Source organism: Myodes glareolus, chromosome 11, assembly GCF_982192425.1.
Source record: "Myodes glareolus chromosome 11, mMyoGla1.1, whole genome shotgun sequence".
NCBI classification, from domain to species: Eukaryota; Metazoa; Chordata; class Mammalia; order Rodentia; family Cricetidae; genus Myodes; species Myodes glareolus.
The window spans coordinates 18,432,673-18,454,941 of NC_142036.1; the positions used below are offsets into that span (position 1 = coordinate 18,432,673).

Consider the following 22,269-nt stretch of genomic DNA (forward strand, 5'->3'; position numbering starts at 1 on the left):
GGCCACCAAAAGCCTTGTGGAACATTACTGTGTCTATGTCTACAAAGGCCTGCGAGTTTGTTCTCAAGGCAGTAAAGATAAAGAACAAACAATACTTTACAACATGTCTTTTCTGGTGAACACAGCATTACTAAAGTGCATTGGTATTCTGAGCAAACATTACTTCCTCTCCTGGGCACTCAGTGTGAACAGATATCACTGTGTGCCAACTTACTGTTTACCAGGGGGGCCCTTCTTTGCTGACTCAAGTTAGCACTTCCAGTAATGCATTTAGTTCTTAATATCAGCATTGATACTTCTTTTCATGAGCCCAAATTTCTCCTTATCTCTTTACATTAATATTCTGTTACAGTTCAACAGTTTCCACATTTTTCTGGAAGAAAGACTGAGTTCTGGGAAGGAAATACAGCTGCAGTAATCTGTTCATGGCTCTCCACCCTCAAACCCATTTCATTTTTTTCTCCACAGAGTCTTGTCTGAACTGCTGAACGCATCTGCTCACTAGCCAGCTGCAGGCCTAGGTCCTAGAAGATGGCAGACATGCCCAGTGGCGAGTCCTGTACCTCTCCACTGGAGCTGTTCAACAGCATAGCAGCTCAAGGGGAGCTCGTGAGGTCCCTCAAAGCTGGAAATGCACCGAAAGTAGGTGATTTGTTGGACTCTCCGATACATGCACCATTGTCTGGTTATAACGTCTGTTAAATTCGGTGCCCTTGTTGTACCTGTGCTTTAAGACCCATTGTATTGTAGGGAATTGGTCCTAGATCCTCAAACATCCATGATGCCCAAGACACTCACATAAAGCAACATAGGATTCACATATAATCTGTCATATATTTTCATCTTAGTATTGTATGGGTTCTGTGTGAATAGTTGTTATATTCTATGTATTTTTTTCTTTCTTTTCTTTTGCTATACTGTATTTTTTTGGTTTTTTGAGACAGTTTCTCTGTGTTGCCCTGACTATCCTGGAACTTGCTCTGTAGACCAGACTGGTCTCAAACTCGCAAGATCTGTCTGTCTGTGCCTCCCAAGGGCGAGGATTAAAGACATTCACCACCACCACCACCCAGCTGCTATACTGTTATCTTTAGAGGATATATTCATTACATTTTTGTCTGCTCCTTGGACAAAATGTGGAACAAAGGCAATTTAAGGAAGAGAGCTTGTTTTTGGCTCACAGTTTGATGTTATAGTTCATCATGGCAGGAACGTGAGACAGCTGGTTACCCTGAAGCACTGTCAGGAAATGGAGGTGAATTTCTATGCTCAGCTCTCTTTCTCTGTGGAACGAGCCACCTGCATTTAGGGTGTATTTTCCCACCTTAATTATCCCTACCTAGAAACTCCTCACAGATATACCCAGAGGTGTTTTTCCTGGGCACTTCTAGATCTTGTCAGGTTGACAGTGAATAAGGTGACAGAATGAAAATCTGCACGCACTCAGCACGGGTGAAGAATTGTTTTGTGTGCTTAGTGTTTTCTGTGTTAGTTAAACCCAAAGATACAGAACCCACAGACATGGAGATCCCAACAGCCCCCATGCCTTCCAGCCTGTTCTCCCGAGTTCTGCTCATACACAGATGTTTTCAATTCTCTTACAGGTTTGTACCTCTGCACCTCTAAGCGACTTGCCTACTATTTCCTTCCTTTTTAATTCCAAACTAGGGCTTTGGCTGTGGCTAGAAAAGATCCCTGCTTTCACATATACTTCCCAGTCTCCCGGAATGTATTGAAGTTGTAGTCAGGTCATTATTAGTACAGGCGTTATTACAGTACATAAACACATAGACAGCTGAACCATCAAGTACAGCATGAGTACTTCTCCTTTCCTTCCCACTATCTCTTTTCTCTGGAGTTAATGATTGCCTTAATTTCTGTTTGCCTGGCCTTTTCTGTGCTGTTCATAATGCAGTTGAGTGCCACATAATACCGTCCAGTCAAAGACACGGGGCTCCAATAGGTTGTAAACATAGTCAACATTCTATTTATGGTGAATTAATTTTGTATAGTTGTTGCTTTTGTTTCCTGTTTGGGCACTTTGTTTGTTTTTGGACAGTGGGACATGGCACATGCTAAGGAAGCATGCTCCCACTGTCTTAGCTGCTATTTTCATTGCTGTAGCCAAATAGCTGACCCACAACATCCACTTCAGAAAGGAAGAGTTGCTTTATGCTTTATCTCACTGTTTGAGGGTTCGGGGTCTTGTGGGGAAAACACTGCAGCAGATGTGCCTGGCAGCCGGTCATGTGATACTACAGTCAGGGAACAGAGAGAGATGAAGGCTGACTCTCTGTTTACATTATCCGCTTTCTTCTACCTGGGACCCCAGCCCATGGAATGATACCTGCCTAGATGTGTCTTCTCTCATCTGTTAAACCACTGTGAAAACATCTTCCCACACAGACTCAGAGGTGTCATCTGGTTGATTCCAAGTCCAGTCCATGAGATGATGAGGATTAACCATCACAGCCTCAAGGCCAGACATTCAGGCCTGGCTTATGCATTTAAAATACACTTTATCCTTAAGTTTTTATGCCTATTTACTAAATCACAGCAAGATTTGTGCCATATTATCTTGGCAGAAACTCCCTATACTGCATGTTTAGTCAAGGTCACATCAAGTAGTGGTCCTGTATCATCTATGTTAGTGCACTAATAGTGTTGATATTTAATGACACATTCCCCAGACTCTATCCCCACCAGCAAGCAGTATAGGGCTATTGTGTCTCTGATTGTTGAATTCAACACACAGCAGCAAGTATATAAAGGTAATTTCTTGGGCATCTTGCAGGACCTCTGCCAAGTCCCCTTTGGATTGGTGGTTCTCCATCTGTTGTTATCTTCCTTCTCTGCTTTACTCTCTTGGGGTAGAATAATCTTCTTATTAAAAGTCCTGCAAGGAAACAACCTTAAGCTGTGTGTGCCTAAAGATATATTTACCTTTCCTAAGGTTTGATTGATAGCTAAGCTGGGTATGGAATTCTGAGATGGAAGCAATTTTTGCTTAGAATTCTGTTATTTGTTTCATTTGTCTGACACACTGTCTCATTTAGCCCAGCCTGGCCTCAGCCTGCTATAGGCAAGGATAACCTTGAACTTCTGCCTGCCTCTGCCTCCTGCCTCTGCCTCCTGGTTGCTAACAGGGATGGGATGGGAATCACACCCAGCCTCCCTTGGACTGCTTTCACTGTGCCTAAGTCACCATTGTTTGTCAGTGCCTTTTGTCAGTGCCCAGTGGGCATCAGGACCCTTTTTGTTCCCAGTGCTTTGACATTCCTGGGACAGAGCCAATGAATGCTCTTTGTAAACTTTAATTCTCAGAAGTCCTATCGTTTCTTTGATCTCTTTGGTGCTCAGTCTTTTCTGTTTTTAAGTCAGAAAATGCTCATCTCGTTTTCTTAGTTTTTGCCTGCTACTTTCCATTTCCTTTTTTTTTTCGTTTTTTGAGACAGGGTTTTTCTGTGTAGCCTTGGAGCCTGGCTGGCCTCCAACTCCCAGAGATTGGCCTGCCTTTCTGCCTCCTGAGTGCTGAGACTAAAGGAGTACGCCGCCACCACCCTACTTTCCATTTCTTTCTGTTCTTTCCTGGCCATTTTTTCACCTCAGCCCCCTGCTGTCTTCTATTTCTCCTGCAGGTTAAACTCCCAAGCACCCTTGTAGGCTGTTCCTTAGTTCACTAAGCTGCTGGTGGTAGTTTTCTCAGTGTTCTCTGCTCCCTTTAGGGTCCCGGTATCTCCATGTGAGTTTCTTCCCCTTCCTTCATAGCACATGCATCTCAGATATGAGCTGTCTCTTGCCCATCCACTCAAGGCCTTGAGGACAACTGTCAGTCGGTCACAATGTGAGGAGACATTATCTGTGCTTGGCCCCTTCCTTGGATAGCATCAGGCTTGGTTTGGTTAGGGAATATTTGGGCTCAGAGTCTTAACCTCTTTCCTTCGAAACCAGATTCTCTGATCTGCTGTCTGGGGAGTGTGAGTGGCTGTCACATCCTCCCCTAAGTGGAACACAAGTCTCTGTGTGGTTGTCTTGGGCTGTACAACAGTCTGTAATCTACATGCCACTGTCGTCTTTCCATGGAAACCTGGATAGAGTGGGGCCCTGGGCATAAGCTGAACAGCTGCTTCCTAAATAGACCTGAGCCCACTGCCCACTCCTTCACAATGCTTGAGTCTCTCTAATAGTCCACAGTGTGAAGTGGGGTCGCCACCCGTCCACCAGTTCTTAGCATTTGTTTTTCTTGTGTGCTCAGTCTGTCAGTTTCCCCTGAATATTGCATCTTCTGGTTCTTGTTGCTGCCACGCTCCTCCTGTCTTCTTTGTCCCTTGGAATTATGCCTTTTTTAAGGATCTTGATGGCATAGTGTAAGGTCTCAGGAGCATAGTCAGTCTGCATTTCATGGTCTTTGCTGCCTCCGCTCCTAGATCTCCATGACTGTCTTCTCCTCTGCCGCTTTCCATTCAGCTGTCGTCTTCTCAAACTCCTGTGTTTGTGTCCCCAGACGGTGCCATCACCCTTCACCACACTTTGACCAGACGGTAGGTACCATCACACCACACTTTGACCAGATGATGCCATTACCACACTTTGACCAAACAGTGCCATCACCACACTTTCACCAGACGGTGCCATCACCACACTTTCATCAGACGGTGCCATCACCACACTTTCACCAGATGGTGCCTTCACCACACTTTCACCAGATGGTGCCATCACCACATTTTCACCAGACGGTGCCATCACACCACGCCTTTAATCCCAGCCCTCGGGAGGCAGAGGCAGGTGGATCTCTGAGTTCGAGGCCAGCCTGGTCTACAAGAACCAGTTCCAGTACAGGCACCAAAGCTACAGAGAAGCCCTGTCTCGGGAAGAAAAAAAAATGGTATAGAAAGAAAATGATTTCCAAATTTCCAAAAACCTGATTATCTAGAAAGACATTTACTCACTAGGTCTTGAGGCAAAAACCTAAAATAAATAAAAAGCCCAAGTATTGATCATTTCTTCTGTAAACCTACTTCGGAAGGTTAGCAGTGGTATATTTGTCAGTTTTACCTTAAATTTGCATAACACATTTAGTAGTATTTTTAATTATTACTGGTTTTTTTTCCCAGCCCTTATAGCCTCACTGTGTAACCCTGGCCAGTCTGGAACTCAGTCTCCTGCCCCTGTCTCCTGAGTGTGGCACCACTAGAACACTGGCTTGTAAGTTTAGTCTCTGTGTTCTGGCCTGTACTACTCGGAAGTAGAAAGCCAGTAGGGTCTAGTCGTCACCATTTTTCCGGCTACAGAAGCCCCCTGATGGTAGACAGGGATTTCCAGAGCTGAGCCTAGGGCTGCAGAGACATCAAGGCAGCTACCCAGGGAAGGCATGTTCTCACTTTTGTGAGCTGTAGACATGGGGTTATTGATTGCATGAGGCAAACTCATTTTGATAACAAATTTCAGGTAATTTTGTTTGAAGCACTGACCACTACAGAATCCTGGTCCTCCTTGGCCAGGGTGCTGTGCCCTTTGAGCAGCTCACTAATGAGGTTGGGTCGTGGCAGTTCTTTGCCAGGAAACCCAGTACATGCTGCATAAATTCTGAGTGAAAATATTTGTGTTGCCCTAGACAAACAAATTAGACTGTGTAGCCTTTGTGGTCTAATCCAGCTGTGCCAATTACCAGTCTAGAGCTTTGGGGCACAGCATGATTTGATCGCCTTAATTAGGCCTGTTCTTTTAAGCTTCTGAGGTGGCCATTGTGAGCTACTAGAAGAAAGGGGTCTTCAATAAGTTTCCAGAGTAAGCAAGGGTACAGCTTGCATTTGCTGCTGCTGCTATTTCCTCATCTTTTTTATTATTACTATTTTTAAAATAAAGTCTTGTGTGCCCAAACTGGCCTCCAACTTTCTATATAGCCAGGAATGGCCAAGAACTTTTAATCCTTATGCCTTCACCTCCCAGGTGTTGGAATTGCAGAGATAATAGATATGTAGACACTAGAAATAGCTTGGTGACTGGCTAGAAAGATGGCTCAGCAATTAAGAGCATTTGCTGCTCTTGCAGAGGAGCTATCTGGGTTTGGTTCTCAGCACCCACATGGCAACCCACAAAGGTAACTCCAATACTAGGAGACCCAGTGCCGTCTTCTTACCTCCACAGGCACGTAGGGTATGCATACATACATAGAGGCAAATAATCATACACATCAAATGAAAATAAAGCTTAAAAAGAAATAGCTTCATAAGATTGCATTATTTAGGCAGGTGGTGGTGGCACACACCTTTAATCTATCTATCAATCATTATTTGTTTGTTTGTTTATTTATTTATTTATTTATTTATTTATTTATTTATTATGTCTGCCCACTCCAGAGAATACAAAGCCTCTGGCCTCCCTACACAGTCAAAAATAATTAAAATAATTAACCTGGCATTAATAAAGAAAAAAAGGAGCCTGGTGGTGGTCACACACACCTTTAATCCCAGCACTTGGAATGCAGAGGCAGGCAGATCTCTATGAGTTCAAGACCAGTCTGGTCTACAGAGCGAGTTCCAGGACAGCAAGCACTGTTACACAGAGAAATTCTGTCTTCAAGAGACAAAAAACAAAAAGAAGAAGAAGGAGGAGGAGGAGGAGGAGGAAGAAAGAAAGAAAGAAAGAAAGAAAGAAAGAAAGAAAGAAAGAAAGAAAAGGAAAGATTGCATCGTCTAGTGGTGTACCTATTTCTGAGCATCCCTGGAGGCTTATATTTTCCCATTGCCTTTATTTGCTTTCATGTCGTGTCTTTGAGTTGCTGTCACAACTCCTTTGCCATCTTTGGTTGTATCTGTAAATTTCATCCTAACCAGCGCAAGATGCAGCACTCTGACCTCCATTAAAGGAGCTGTCACACATGTTCTCTGCCGTCAGTGTTGTTTAAGGAGCTTTAGCATTGCCAGGCGGTGGTGGTGCACACCTTTAATTCTAGCACTCAGATGCAGAGACAGGCAGAGTTCAAGACCAGCTTGGTCTACAAGAACTAGTTTCAGGACAGGCACCAAAGCTACACAGAGAAACTCTGTCTCGAAATAAACAAACAAAAAAAGGAGCCTTAGTGTATTGACCGTCATAGACGGTAGTGCATTCTGTGTCAGTGCTACTAGCGCATGTGGTTTTGGTCATAATCTGTAGCACTGGAGTATCAAATAAAGGTAAAATATGGCTGAGCCCGGCTTTTTTCTGTTCAGGACAGATCCCTGGCTCTGACAGTCCTCAGCGGGCCTAGACAGCTTCAGCGGTGCCCACTGTCAAGGCTGTAGATCTATACAAGGTGACGTGTGAACATCCTTGGCACAGTGCCTGACCCCTGACTGGTGTTCTGCAGACGTTGGCTTTGTCAACTTGGTGAGCATTCATCTTTTTTCTCTTTAGGATGAGATAGATTCTGCAGTAAAGATGCTGTTATCGTTAAAAATGAGCTATAAAACCGCCATGGGTGAGGATTACAAGGCTGACTGCCCTCCAGGGAACTCAACAGCTGGGAATAAGAGTGATTCAGATGCCACAAAAGCCAGTGAGGATTTCGTGGACCCATGGACTGTGCGGACAAGCAGTGCCAAAGGCATCGACTATGACAAGCTTATTGGTAAGTACTCAGCTTCTTCCCTCACAGCATCCACTGCTCAGTGGTGACCACTGTGTCAATCCCAGTGGTGTTTCTAAATATGTGTATTTGTACAAGCACTTTTGTACATTTTTAATTTGCACAGTAATTGTATATATTCTTAGGATAAAATGATTGTCCACACATGCATTAAACTTGGGATATTAAACATGTTTATAACCGACGACATTTTTCTTTCTTTGTGGCGGAATCATTCATAGTCCTCTCTGGTAGCTGTTATGAAATATGCAATGCATTATTGTTGTTGATTGCAGCACCCTGTTGATGGCCGCCAGAACTTACTCCTCTAATCTCACATAGGATGAGATGCTGCAGTATTTGATCTTCTGTGCATTGCTGATCTGGCTTGTCCTGAGAGCTCATCTCTATTGTAAATAACAGAATTCCGTTTCCTTTCATAGCTGTGGGATTGTACTCTGGGTGGGTGTGGGTGTGGGTGTGTGAGTGTCACATTTTTTGTCCATTCAGAAACACAAAGGGAGATCCATCTCTTGAATAGTGCTGCAGTCAACAAAAATTCAGATACTTTTTAAACATACTGATTTCAGTATCTTTGGACATATATGATATTTTTAAATTTCGAATTATTCCTAAGTAAAAAGATTTGATACAAGAAACAAGCATATCCTAAAACCCTTTGGTTGTGTGTTATAGTCCCAAAGGATTTTAAAATTAGATAATAATAAGCCAGGCATGGTGGCTTATACTTGTTACGCTGCAGTTAGGAGTGGAGACAAAAGGATCAGAAATTTGAAGTCATCCTCAGCCACATGGTAAGTTCAGTAACAGCCTGGGACACATAGATTGTGCCCCAAGAGACCAAAGTTCTAAATTATATGAAATGACATATTTCAAAATTATGATCTAAAGCAATCGACCTGGTAGGATTTCCTGTCTTGGAATACTTTGGAATTTTAGAAAGCTCTATTGAGGTAGGCATGTTTGCTAGTGAGGTCTCACCATCACACCTCTCCTCTAAGGCGCTTCCTGCCCTCTTGATATCATGTTTACATCTGCATCAGAGCTACTTCCATGACCTAAAACAGACTCACTGAGGGGAAAGTCTCTTCAGGACCAGCATGAATCTAGGTCAGCGGTTTGAGAAATGGGGAAATTGTGGTTGTTGTCGGTGGGTGTAAGCTGCACTTTGAAGTGTGTGTGCATCAGAGCTGGCTGTTCTGAGTGTGTTCCCATCACTGTCTAGGTCAGGCAGAAAATACTGTTTGTATGGTGTGTCCCTGATTTTGCTGACTGGGGTCTCAGCTGTTTTGATACAAAGGTCTTTTCACATTGTGTGAAGAAAAGGATCACAGCCCAGAGCCTAAAGAGATGTGGGTCATTGGGACAGGTCACTAAGTCCTCTGGCATCTAAGGATGTCATCTCCTGTGTTTTTTGCAGTTCAGTTTGGAAGCACCAAAATTGACAAAGAACTGATAAACCGAATAGAGAAGGCAACTGGCCAGAGACCACACCGCTTCCTGCGCAGAGGCATCTTCTTCTCCCACAGGTCAGGGCCCCTCCTCTGCTCTGGGTTCGTAGAGTTGGAAGGTACTAGGGAGGCCTGGTGCCCTGGGCAAAATGGGACTGCTGCAGTAAGTCACTGTGGAATCATCCGGTCCCTTCCCCTCAAGTCCTCAGCTTGTTGTTTGTAAGCTCCCCACTTCACAAGGGGAGGTCAGTCCTTTGCAGGTGAAGTACAACCAGCCATAGTACATGCTGTAAATCATGAAAGCCAGAGAATATTAGGTCCAGCTTTAGTCCTTCCTGAAGTTACCTGTGCTCTTCCACCCACTCATAAATGACATCAAGAGACATTTACAGCTACAGCGGGACCCATGGTACAGAGTATCCCTGCCATGGGCCATAAATTCCATGCAGATAACATCAAGAATGGGCAGGCTCCAGAAGACTTTTTGCCTCTCCCATCCCACAGATTGCTTTTCCTCTTCGTGGAACCAATGACCTGGGGCCAGGTTGTTCTGTTCTACTTGAAGGAACACCCAGGAAAGAACATTTCTACCCTAACATTGACCACCATGTCTACAGAGAGCTCAGAGCCCTGCTCAGCCCACATTCTGGGCAAAATATAATCAGTATTTTTCTTAATTGAAATTGAATTCTGGGCCAGTGATATGGGTCAGCGGGTAAAGGTGCCCACTGCCAAACCCAACAACCTGAGTTCCATTCCCAGGATCCATATGGTAGAAGGAGAGAAGAACAGATTCCCACAGAGTGTGCTATGACATTCACATACACTCCATAGCATGAGTATACTCACAGAAAGACAAAATAAATCAATAAAATGTAATTTAAATAATTGAGGCCAAGTGTGGTGGCACACACCCTTAAATATAGCACTTGGGAGGCAGAAGCAGGGGTTCTCTCTGAGTTTGAGGCCAGCCTGGTCTATATAGAGTTTCAGGATAGCTGGGGCTACATAGAGAAATCCTGTGGGAGCCGGTGGGGTGAAGGGGAGGATTGAGGGCTGGTTAGATGGCTCAGCAGGGAAAGGCACCTGCTTCTAAACTTAACTTGAGTTCAGTCCCCAGGTTCACATGGTATGAAGGAAGTATTAATTCCCAAAAGTTGTTCTTAACCTCCACACACACAAGAACACACATTCATGTTCACATATATACAACACAAAAAAAAAATGAAAGTTATTGTGAAGAAATTTAATTGACATATCATAGAGTTCGGCTCTTTAAACTGTTTAGTGTATTTGCAGAGCTGCATAAGTCCTGCAAGAATCTAATTACAGAGCTTTTTACCACCCAGCAGAGAAAAGTCCCTGTCAGCAGTCACTCCCAGAACGGGTAATGGAACATACCTGTAGTTACAGCACTAAGGAGGCGGAAGCAGGAGTCAGACGTTTGGGGTCATCCTTGGCTGCACAGCCAATTCAAGGCTAGCCTGGGAAACTTGAGGATTCTATCTCCAAAATAGAAAGAAAGCAAATCCAACAAATTCTGAGTTAAAAATACGAGTCTTCCAACTCCATTCTTTTTCAAGAATACTTTTATATTCTTAGCTCACTTCGATGTGAGTTTTAAAATCAGCCTTTTTTTTTTTCTACAGGAAAGGCATCTGGGATTTTAGTAGAGGGTTGATAATGCAGAAACATAGCTCTCACCCCTCAGGGAATAAGAGGTAGTATATTCTTGAGCCAAATACGGGTGTGACCGGAGCTCAGAGCAGATTATTCCCCAGATACTGTGTCCAGCGTGGAAATCGCTTAACAGAACCTTTCTGTTCAGAACAAAAGAAAGGCATGAATCAATCAGGGCACTCTTGATGCATTAACGAAGACAGCAGGTCAGTATCTGCAGTAGGCCTGAGGTGCTATCTGGTGGCATTCCTAGCTTTTGAGTTGATGGCAACTCTAGTACATTCCAAAACATTACCTGATGGTCACTAGGCTGTCCGGTCACACACTAAGGTGAGCAGTGACTGGCTATTGGGAAAGCTAGCATGGTTCAACCCCATAATGTTCTGGTCCACCCATGTGCACCCCCGTGCCTGGTCAACCCGCAGAGTCTTGAGCACGGGTGGAGCTTTCTCTGGGACTTCGGTGTACACACTGTTCCAGATCTGTGGGCCAGCTTGGGGAACACTGTGAGCTTAAATACTGTCTTAAGTTTAGGGGGTTTGGTTTGTTTTTTGAGACAGGATCTCACTGTTTGCCCTAGCTGATCTGGAAACTGTTGTTTATTCTAAGGCAGAGTCTTAAGTTTCCTAGACTGGCGTGGAACTCACAGTCCTGTATCAGGCTCCACGGGCTAGGAGTGCAGGACATACCATCGTACCCAGATTCCCAAACTCTCCTTTGTGGGAGTGCTCAGATTGTTGTGAAATTTTTTATTGTGTGGGTGTGTGTGAAAATGTAGGCATTGCATGTGGATGTTATAGGACAGCTCACAGGAAGAATTTGCTTCTCTCCTCTACCATGTGGGCCCCAAGAACGGAACTCTAGTCATCAAGCTTGGGAGCAAGCATCTTTACCCACTGAGCTGTCTTACCGTGTTGTTAATCTTAAAGCTTCTAACATCCTACGGCTCTCACTGTCCTCAGAAAGGCATTTACACATTTGGAGTTTGACAGAACCTGAGGGTGCAATGACGTCTATAAGCTCAGCTCTAACAAGGCCCTTTTGGAAAGGTATGCATAAGGTAGATGGGCCTCGCCAGGGCCTGGCCTAGTGAGCTCTCAGATAAGGGCTGTGACCACATGAAAAGCAACTCATGGGATGGGTTTTCTCTCTTCCGTGTGCCCATTAAAAGTCAGTTGAGTGAAGCAGGGTATGGTGGCCTCTAATTTGAGCACTCAAGAGTCCTCAAAGGCAGGCAGATGAGGCCAGCCCGGTTTACATAACACGTTTCAGGACAGCCAGGGCTACACAGTAAGACCCAGTCTCAAAAACAAAGAACAACAAAAAAGCAGTTACTTGGGTAAGTTAGAGAAGCAGAGAACTCTTCACAGTTAGAAGAACAGAGAAGCAGCTTCACCAGTGCATTACAAATCCTGTGGTGTGGGGCAGGAGTGGGATTCCCAGGCTACTCTTGACTACATAGCAAGAACCTGTCTCAGAGAAATGGGACCCAAGGTAGTGGTGCACACCTCTAATCCTGGCACTTAAGAGGTAGAACCCAGGGGCTGGAGAGATGGCTCAGAGGTTAAGAGCACTGGCTGTTCTTCCAGAGGTCCTGAGTTCAATCCCTAGCAACCATATAGTGGCTCACAACCATCTATAATGAGATCTGATGCCCTCTTCATGTCTGCAGGCAAACATGCAGACAGAACACTATATTTATAATAAATAAATAAATCTTTTTTTAAAAAAAAAAAAAGAGGTAGAACCCAGGCAAATTAGGGGTTCAAGGTCACCTTCCACTACACATTGCATTTAAGGCCAACCTGAGCTAAATGAGACCCTCCCTATTTAAAAACAGCAACAAAAACCACTATGTACAAAACACACAGTGTAAATAAGTGTGCACAGGCCGTAACCAGCATTGTGCCTTGCCTTAGATCATAAGAGAAGGGGCCACTAGAATGTTTCTTTCTGTTCATTTCTTTTTTGAGGCAGGGTCTCAATAGCCCAGGCTGATCTCTAATTCATTATGTAGCCAAGGCTCTCCCTGAACTCCTGACCTTCGGGCCTCTGCCTCCAAAGACTGCAGCCCTGCACTGCTGCTGCTGGCTATAGCACACTGTTGTCTAGACTCTTACGCCCAGGCCCCTGGCGATGGGGGTTCCTTATTCTTTATCTGCAACACTTCTGCCCAGAAACAGGATACCTCGCCTTTAGCTGGTTTCAGACACAGAAACACACACACCAACACTTTAAACCAAAACACATTTTAAAAAAGAAAGAGGCTGGGCATAGTGGCACAAGCCTTTAATCCCAGCTCTGGGAAGCAGGAGAATCTCTTGAGTTTGAGGCCATCCTGGTCTACATAGTGAGTTTCAGGACAACCGGAGTTACATAATGAGACCCTGTCTTTAAGAAAGGAAGAACGAAAGCGAAGAAGGAAGGAAATGCTTGCTGTGTAAGAGTAAAGCCCTGAGGTCAGTCTCCTGAGCCACATCACAAACCAGGCTTGATGACAACATGCTTGTCATGCAGTGCTGGGAGACACGGAAAGGCGGGTTCTTGGGGCTCACTTTTCACCCAGCCTAGCCTACGTGGTGAACCCCAGGTACCTGTGAGAGACCTTGTTTCAAAAGTAGTTCCTGAGAAACCATACCTGCCCAGCACACCCACACAAATCCCAGATACTGCTCAGATCTGCACTTACAGGCAGAAGAGGACTACCAGCTGGTGCTGATCACAGCCAGCAAGGAGGGCCCCCACAGCACTGATGGTACCCCCCAACCTGGGGAAGAAAGGAGGGGTGACTCTGGAATGGATCCCAGTGAAAGACTCAAGGCCCCCAAGCTGGTCTGGGTTACCATGTCAGCTCTTCAGTTGGGGACTTCACACTGGACTGCCAGGACCTACCTTTCTGTCTCCCCCAAGCTAGGCCTGCATGGCACCCTAAGGTTTTCCTAGGCTCGGTCTCTACGATTGCAGGACTGGTGGGTTCTAAAGGGAAGTGTGTGTGGTACTGGCCAAGTGTCCCATCCTCAAAGGTTGTAGAAAGCACTGAGTGCATTCGCTTTGTTCACTGGAGTATTCCAAGAAGTACCAGTGGCATATTCACGCTCATCCTTTAAAATGTTGGTCCAGAAACAAGGTCTCACTCTGTGGCACTGGTGTCCTGGAACTCACCCTGTAGACCAGACTGTCCTCAAATTCACAGAAATCTTCCTGCCTCTGCCTCCTGAATGCTGGGATTTAAGATGTGGGCGTCACATCTGACCCAGATTTTAAACCTTTTATTCCTAACTCGCATATCTTGACTCCTCTCCGTGTTAGTGGTCTGTCGTCGGGCTCCCAGCTCCAAAGGGACCACACTCTGATTATCACCTGTGTTATTTTTCTGCTTTACTTTTCTCTTCCAAATGAGCCTCAGTGTTTTGGCACTTTTTCCAGAAAATGACACTATTTCTTTTTCTCTCTCTTCCTTTAGAGATATGAATCAAGTTCTTGATGCCTATGAAAATAAGAAGCCATTTTATCTATACACAGGCAGGGGCCCCTCCTCTGAAGCAATGCATCTGGGTCATCTCGTCCCATTTATTTTCACAAAGTAAGTATTGCGCATGTGACTTGTCACTCCCCAGTGATAAGAGTGAAGCTTATAGAGCATCTTAGAAGACAAGGCTGCTCCTGCTGGCTGAGCTACAGGCCACCTCTTCATTGCCTTTGCATCTAGAGCCAGGTGTGATGGGAGACCACCACCATGGGATCAACCAGACCTGCTCCACTCCTCTTCCTGCTCCTTGTCCTTGCCACCTAAGCCCACTCTAGTCTAAACCTCGTGTCCATGTCTGCCAGGGGACAGGAATTTCTCTCTCTAGGAAAAAAATCATTAGTGAAATGTTTGGCGTTGATAGTGCAATTTTACAGTTACAGAGGAGGTAGGAACTGTGTTCACACACAAAAGTGGCATTCTTCCTCAGGATCTTGGTTCTCCATGTCCTTAGACTTGGCTACAGGGCATGTTCATACCTACAAATACCTTCCGTGTTTTGTAGGTGGCTGCAAGATGTGTTCAATGTGCCTTTGGTCATCCAGATGTCTGATGATGAGAAGTACCTGTGGAAGGACCTGACTCTGGAGCAGGCCTACAGCTACACTGTGGAAAATGCAAAGGACATCATTGCCTGTGGCTTTGACATCAACAAAACTTTCATCTTCTCTGACCTTGAGTTCATGGGGTAAGGAAGAAACATTTGGCTGCCTTCTGAGCAATGGGTGCAGACATCATGACCAAGCTGAAATGCTGGAGATGGGTGATGGCCTGGTCTTTCTTCTGTTGTGATCTGGAATGTTGGTGTCATTTAGCAGTAATTTTTAAGGTGGAAACTGTGCATAAAAAGAAGTAATATCAGAATTACTTCTTCATAATCTTCATAAGATTGCCGTCATAATCTACTCTACAGAAATCATAAGCATCTGCCCGGCGTAGTCCTGGTGTCACCTCAGCTGTCACATTGAAGTGTGTTGCACTGTAGTGGCCAAGGACAGCCAGTCCGAGTTTGGTAGCCTTCTCACTTTCAATGTGGCTTTTTCCTCAGAGAAAAGTGTCACTTGTTAGGTACGTTCTATACCATCCCATTTCTGAAACTGGCCTTGTTTAAGTCAGCACACTTCATTCTTGAACTTCATCCCCATTGATTACAAAGTATGGGAAAAATCAAACTTTGAAGCAGGTTTGTTGTGGCCTGCACCTACAGTCAGTCCCATTACTCAGAGGCCTCAAGGGTACCCCGGGGCTACATAACAAGGCCTTGCCAGAAGAAACAGTGGGTGGAGATGGCTTTTAGTCAATAAGAATGACATTAAAGCCTGTAGCACATACCTCTAATCCCAGCACTCAGGCTGCTGACAGAATTGGGCTACTTAGTTATTTCCCCATCTCAAAAGTACATAAAACGGTGAACACTGTTTAGCGCCTCGAATATTTTTGAGGGCTGGAGTATGACTTACCTAGCATGTATGAGGCTGGATCTGTTTCCCCACCACGGGAGGACTTGGGAGGCATCGAGTCTTGAGCACTGGAGGTGTGGACCTTCACTCAGGGAATCAGTTCAGCAGGTGGACTGGGCTTGGGACTTGAAGCCCTCTTGTGTGGTGTTACAGGCAATGATTAGGCTAAGGCAGTGTGGGCACAGAGGCAGCTGACTATTGCTGTTCCCCAGCTGCCTTTTGTAAGTTCTTGGAGCCTGTGGGAGCTATGTGTCCACCAGGAACCACAAATACCCTGACAGGAAATCTGACCTTTTACCAGATGAGAAAATCCTTAAGATTTTAAAATATTTTTATTATGCTGGGTGTGGTAGCACATGCCTTTAATCCCAGTGCTAGGGAAACAAGGCAAAAAGACTCTCTCTACGTTTGAGGCCAACATGACCTACATTAGACTCTGTCTCAAAAAAATGTATTTTTTTTAAATTATATTTTAATTTATTGAGTGGGGATTGGAGGGGATATTTTATGGGACAGTTCTCTTTCATTTTTAACAGCTGAGCCTTCTTGCCTGCCTCTGCCCCGACAGATGAATTTTCTGAGTTTTGGCTGTCAGACTGTTTCTCAGTTATTCCCTGTGAACACAGAGGCTCTGCTACCCCAGAAGGGATCTAATGGTCTAAGGTCAAGACCTGACCGTGCGTCTTCAGTGGTCTTGTGGTAACATAGATGTCATCAGACTAGTCACACCCGTGCCATTGTTCTCACCTCACTCCCTAAAATAGCCTGGTGCAGGTGTGAGCCTCAGCACAGACGCCATGGATTCTGCTCCTCCTCTACGGCCAGGCTGTTGACAAGGCACAGTGACTGATAGCTTTTGTTTGTGAGTCACTCTCTGTGTGTTTCTTAGGTTGTCCTTGAACTCCTGGGCACAAGTGATCCTCCTTCCTTAGCCTCTCCAGTAGGAGCGGCAGGAGTCTCACATCCAGCTTCTGCTCTGTGCAGCATCCTTAACCACTGCAACTCCTCCCGCTCTTGTCTTCCACACTTCTGCCTTGCCTGGTGCCCATCATGGGACAGCAGGAGCTCACCTTGCTCTTAGCACACAGACCCTTGTGTTTTGGGCCTATGTTTCCTTCAGCAACACTGCCATTTCCAATCTGATGGATAGTTTACAGTTCATATCCCTCATCTTTGCAGATGAAATGTTATCATCTGAAACCTTCATCCTTGTGTGGCTAACTCTTTTACTTTTCCTCCAAATGAATGCCAAGACCCCTTTTCCTGAGGAGATGCCCTTCTCTGCTCCCTGCTACACAACTACCAATTTGACACAGGGAGACCCTTGATGGGCATCAGACACATAGCTCCTTCATCTGCACGCTAGGGAAGAAAGTACCTTTCTGACCCTGTGAACATAGCAGGGGTTTGGCTAACTCTGTCCTCCCTAGACTCAAATGTCAGTGTCTGTATTAGTTATGGTTTCTGTTACTGCGATAAAACACCGTGACCAAAGCAAGTCTTCCTCCCAGAGCTAGGTAGAGATGTGACTGCTATAGTTGTCTACCTGCAGATGACTTCTCTAAACATCCTTGTTACGTGTGAGCTAAACACATGCGACACCCAGTGTGTATCTGGCACGCCACTTACTGATACCAGGTTTTAGCCACTGCTACTCTGTTCTCCGTGGAAGCTGCCCTCAGCTCAAGTGTGACTCTACTCATCTCTGCAGGCAGAGCCCAGGCTTCTACAAGAACGTGGTGAAGATTCAGAAGCATGTCACTTTCAATCAAGTGAAGGGCATTTTCGGCTTCACAGACAGTGACTGCATTGGTAAGGAAGGAGCTGTTGCTGCCTGGGGACCCCTCTTCCCCTCTCTGTGGGACAGGCAAGCTCAGAGGAGACTAGTATGATTCATAAGAGTCACAGAGCAGCAGTACTGGGAGGTGGTGGTGCACGCCTTTAATTCCAGGCAGTGGCAGGAGGATCGCTGTGAGTTCAAGGCCAGCCTGGTCTACAGAGTAAGTTCCAGGACAGCCAGGGCTACACAGATAAAGACTGCCCTGAAAAAACTAAATAAATCAATCAATAAATAAATAACTATTAAAAAGTAAATAAATAAAGCACAGAACAGCAACACCAAAGCCTGAGCTAACATACCTGGGATGTGTGTATGTTCCAAGAAATAGTTTCATACTTGTAAGAAATGCTACCACTGAGCCCCACGCCACCCCAAGTATCTGGTCTTTAAAGCATCTGTCTAGAGACCTGAGATGTTAGTACTTCATTTAAAACACTCAGAGGTGGGTGTTTCACCAGACGCAGACAGACAAGACTGGCTGGAGTTCTCCAACATGCTGGTGTGACCCCAAACACTATAGAGCTTGGTAGCGCCCAGGAGAGTTACAGAGGACAGGCGGATCTTCTGCTCTCTTATGGGAGCCTTCCCTGGGCCCCAGTCTCCCCTCTTATAAGATAAGAAGTTTTGGCTGAGTATGGTGACACATTCCTTTAATCCCAGCACTCAAAGGCCAAGGCAGGCAAATCTCTGATTTTGAGACCAGCCTAATCTATATAGTGAGTTCCCGGTTAGTCAGGGACCACATAGTACAACCTTAATAAATAACCAAATACATATAAAGAAAAGGGGTTTGACTAACTACAGGCTTCCCCCCCGCCCATGACTTTGACCCACTGATACACATTGTGTATGCCAAGTGTATATACATGGTTAATGTCCTCCACATGTCTTTGTAATGTATTGGCCTTTGTAGGCCATCATCTTGAGACTTGTCTGGGCCTTCTGTTCCCTGTGTCCACCTGTTTCCAGTCCTCTGCCCCCCTCTCTTTGATGGTTCAGTCAGATTCCTTTCCAGCAATTGGGGCATGGTCTTCCTGATTTTGAGAGGCACTTGGCATTTGGGTAACAGCATCCAGGATAATTCCACGGTGGAAGTGATGAGCAGCATCTTATAACAAATCCCAGCCCCAGCCTTCCCTGACACCCCAGGTTCAGTCCTGGTTCAGCCAGTCACTTGCTGTGTGCAGCTGTGGCCAACCACATAAACACCCTGAGCCTGCATGTTTGTAAGATGGCAGGAGGTGCCTTGCCATGGGGTTTGAAGAGTAGCACACTGGGTAGTGCAGACAAGAAACATCTGATGAGAGACCTGGGGTGGGGCTCGACTTTCACTTAGCTCCCTCTCTGCATTTTTAGGCTGTGTTTAGTTTGTTTTCAGTCAGGAGGAAACCCACTGTTGATTCCTGTAACTGGATCAATACCCAGAGCAGTGGTCGGCCCAACACACAGGAGTGTCTCCCTTCTTTCAGGGAAGATCAGTTTTCCTGCTGTCCAGGCTGCACCATCATTCAGCAACTCTTTCCCAAAGATCTTCCGAGACAGGACGGACATCCAGTGCCTCATCCCGTGTGCCATTGACCAGGTTGGAGGCAGAACTGGCTTGTGGGAAGTGAAATGGGACTGCTTGTGGTTTCAGGACTCACCTGAGGAGGGTGGAGGTGGGATATAAGTGTTTAGAGAAGTCGGTCTGAAACTGACTGCAGGCTTCACAGCCTCCCACGAGGGGGGGCTCCTTTGTGGTTGCCCATTGTCTTCACCCAAGCCTTCTCCACCCAGGACCCGTACTTCAGAATGACAAGGGACGTGGCTCCCAGGATCGGCCACCCTAAACCTGCCCTGCTGCATTCCACCTTCTTCCCTGCCTTGCAGGGTGCTCAGACCAAGATGAGCGCCAGTGACCCCAACTCTTCCATCTTCCTCACTGACACAGCCAAGCAGATCAAGAGCAAGGTGAGCTTGAGAGAGGCAGGAAAATCCAGTTCCCTTAACTGCCATTTCTTACAACTCAGATCCCGCAGTGCTGAATTTCACAGGAGTCCGCTGCCCATAGCAGGGGAGCTTGGGTTTGGGTGGACTGGGGGTTTGGGACTTTGGTTTTGGTGTTAGGGAATTTATTAAGTCCCTTTGTATAAGTAAAAACCTGGGGACTTTTCCATTGATTACCAGCATGTTGGTAGTTTGCTTTAAAGCATAATCAATGAAGCTGTTGTCAGATAATGGAAAAAATGGGCCTGTTTTCTGAAAAATCATACCGGGCTGGGCCAGTTACCATGCTGATGGTTTCTTGAGTTTCCTTCTCCCTCAGTCTCTGCCAGGCCCTCAATAAATGGTTTGTTTATTGGGACAAAGTGTCAGTGTAGACCAGGCTGTCACAGAGATCCACCTGCCTCTGCCTCCAGAGTGCTGAGATTAAAGGCGTGCGCCACTCTGCCCAACCACCATGCCCAGCTACTCTTTCTGTTTGGAGCGGAGAGTCATGAGACAGAGATGATCACTCAGTGTTAAATCTCTCTGGCACACTGCTCCGGAGTGAGGGCAGCATGGTAGGCTGCTATTCTCTAGGATGCTCTCCTGGGAGAATTGAGAAGTACCCTCCAGCAGGATTGCCATGTCTAGTTGTGCCCTGTCTGGCAGGCTGTGGGTGCTTGGGAAATATTTGCAAGTTAGTTGGAAACTGGAACTAGAAAGGAGTTTGCACATCCACATGGTTCAGAGCCCACAGCTGCTGCTCAGAACTGAGCTGCCAGTGAGTGTGAGCCCTTCGTAGTTACAGGAAGTCACTGATGTTTCCTTTGGACCCGACTTTTTGTTTGTGGCCTGGATGGTCTAAGAGAAGTAAGAGGAACATATCTGGGGGGTGTTATACAATAGTCAGAATCTCTGCCAGATCCACAAGCCCTCGGAAAGTCCCAAACAGGTTCTGGTTGACAATGGGGACTTTTCATATCCAGCCCTTCCTCCGGAAATGGCTTCGGCCAACCCTGCCTAACATGAGAGCTAATAGGATTGGGGATTTGAGGGAATCTTTATTTCTCTTTTGCTTTGGTCTGAAACTTGCAGAATGCAGAGGGAGAGGGAGGAGTGAGGTATATGGGGAAACATGTTATGCTCAGTTTTGAGAAGTTGGTTTTTAGAAGCAGTTTTTGACTCTGGAGTATTTTCCATTTGCAAAAGCCAGCAGAGACCCAAGGCCTAGGTGAGTATTGTGCACAAGATCAGAACTACAAGGACCTGCAGAGGTCAGGGTCATAGTCAGGTCCTCTCCAAATCCCATGCCCACCTCAGCTCCAGACAGTCACTTTGGCAGAGGACCTTCAGACAAAATCTCCACAGCTCAGAGCTGGGTTGAGACCCTGCCAGCAGCAGGGTCAGTCTTACAATGAAGAAGTCTCGCTGCTGATTCACACAGCTGCCAACAGTCTGGGGCCCTGATTATCTTGGCCTATAAGTCAACAAGGCAAGGGGACTTTTCCCTCCACCTCTGTGCCTGCCAAGTGGTTTCCAGCAGCACCAACTGGCTGGTGTCCTACAGTCAGTTCAGTCCTGATGCTTTCTCCCTGGAGAGTGCAGCACTCACAGCTGAAAGCCTCAGCCCCACTCTAACAGCCCGAGGCTGGGGCATCCCTATTTTTGACTAACCAGTTCTACGCCAGGGTCCCACAGCCCCTACCAAGGCTTCACTAATTTGCTGGAACAGCTCACAGAACTCAGGGAAACACCATCTCTTTATAAAGCAGGAGCAGCTACCCGTGTCTGGGCGCATTTGCTCTTGTGAGTCAGCAACCTGAAGCTGAGCAGTTCTCTGGGAGGATTTGGGAGATCGTCAGATTTAGGAACTTTGTCCTAGGACAAAATATTCTGACAAAACGTGACACTTTCAACCATGAAGAGGAGGATCTTTGCAGTCTAGGCAGCTTTTGTGAGGTGCAAAGTCCTGCTGACCTTTACCCTAGCTTTCACTTGTTTTTGTTTTTTTATTTATTTATTTACTTACTTTTCTGAGACAGGCTCTTACTGTGTACCACTGGCTGGCCTAGAACTCACTATGTAGCCCAGGCTAACCCCATATGTTGGGTTAAAGGCTTACACTGTTCTTTTGTTTGTTTAAAGATGGTGTTTCTTTGTTGTTGCTGAGACTGGCCTGGAACTCTTGAACACAGGCAATCCTCCTGCCTCAGCCTCCTGTATGCTAACTGCCCACCACTGAGCTCAGCTCCATTATGTTAGTTTCTGAGGTTTGTTTGCTTGTTTTTATGTGTATTAGTATTTTGCTTGCATGTATGTCTATGCTTCACATGAGTGCCTGGTATCCACAGAGGCCAGACAAAGCATCTGGAGTAACAGACAGTTTTGAAGTGCCATGTGGGTGCTGGGGGTTGAACTCTGGTCCTCTGGAAGAGCAGCCAGTGCTCAATCACTGAGCCATCACTCTAGTCCGTCTGGGGCTTAACCACCTGACACATGGCCTGTCTGGGTGGAAACTTCCCTACAGGCCTTTTCTGCCACCACATACTGAAAGTGGAGCTTCCTTCTGCTGTGCTCCCCTGACCTCGTGGCTTATGTGTACGTGGGGTGGGGGCAGCACTACCTGTCATCCTTTCTGCTGGCCACCTACTCTGAAGAGGACTTGGGCTCTCCGCCAGTTTTTAGCCCAGTCTGCTTTGGTTTCCAGACTGTTCTGT

The 22,269-nt window shown here is 46.0% G+C and overlaps 1 protein-coding gene across 5 annotated transcripts in view; it reads left to right on the forward strand.

Annotated features, from left to right (window-relative positions):
• Positions 1–22,269, forward strand: part of Wars1 (tryptophanyl-tRNA synthetase 1) — a 30,514-nt gene that overhangs the window by 4,928 nt on the left and 3,317 nt on the right. For all 5 annotated transcript variants that reach the window (XM_085697922.2, XM_048431286.3, XM_085697920.2 and 2 more), the window contains 8 exons: positions 469–642; positions 7,399–7,612; positions 9,051–9,159; positions 14,225–14,344; positions 14,793–14,975; positions 17,459–17,559; positions 19,057–19,169; positions 19,364–19,537. In XM_085697922.2, the coding sequence (XP_085554048.1) occupies positions 532–642; positions 7,399–7,612; positions 9,051–9,159; positions 14,225–14,344; positions 14,793–14,975; positions 17,459–17,559; positions 19,057–19,169; positions 19,364–19,537 (1,125 nt within the window). In that variant the 5' untranslated portion in view covers positions 469–531. The remainder of the gene's footprint in view (positions 1–468; positions 643–7,398; positions 7,613–9,050; positions 9,160–14,224; positions 14,345–14,792; positions 14,976–17,458; positions 17,560–19,056; positions 19,170–19,363; positions 19,538–22,269) is intronic.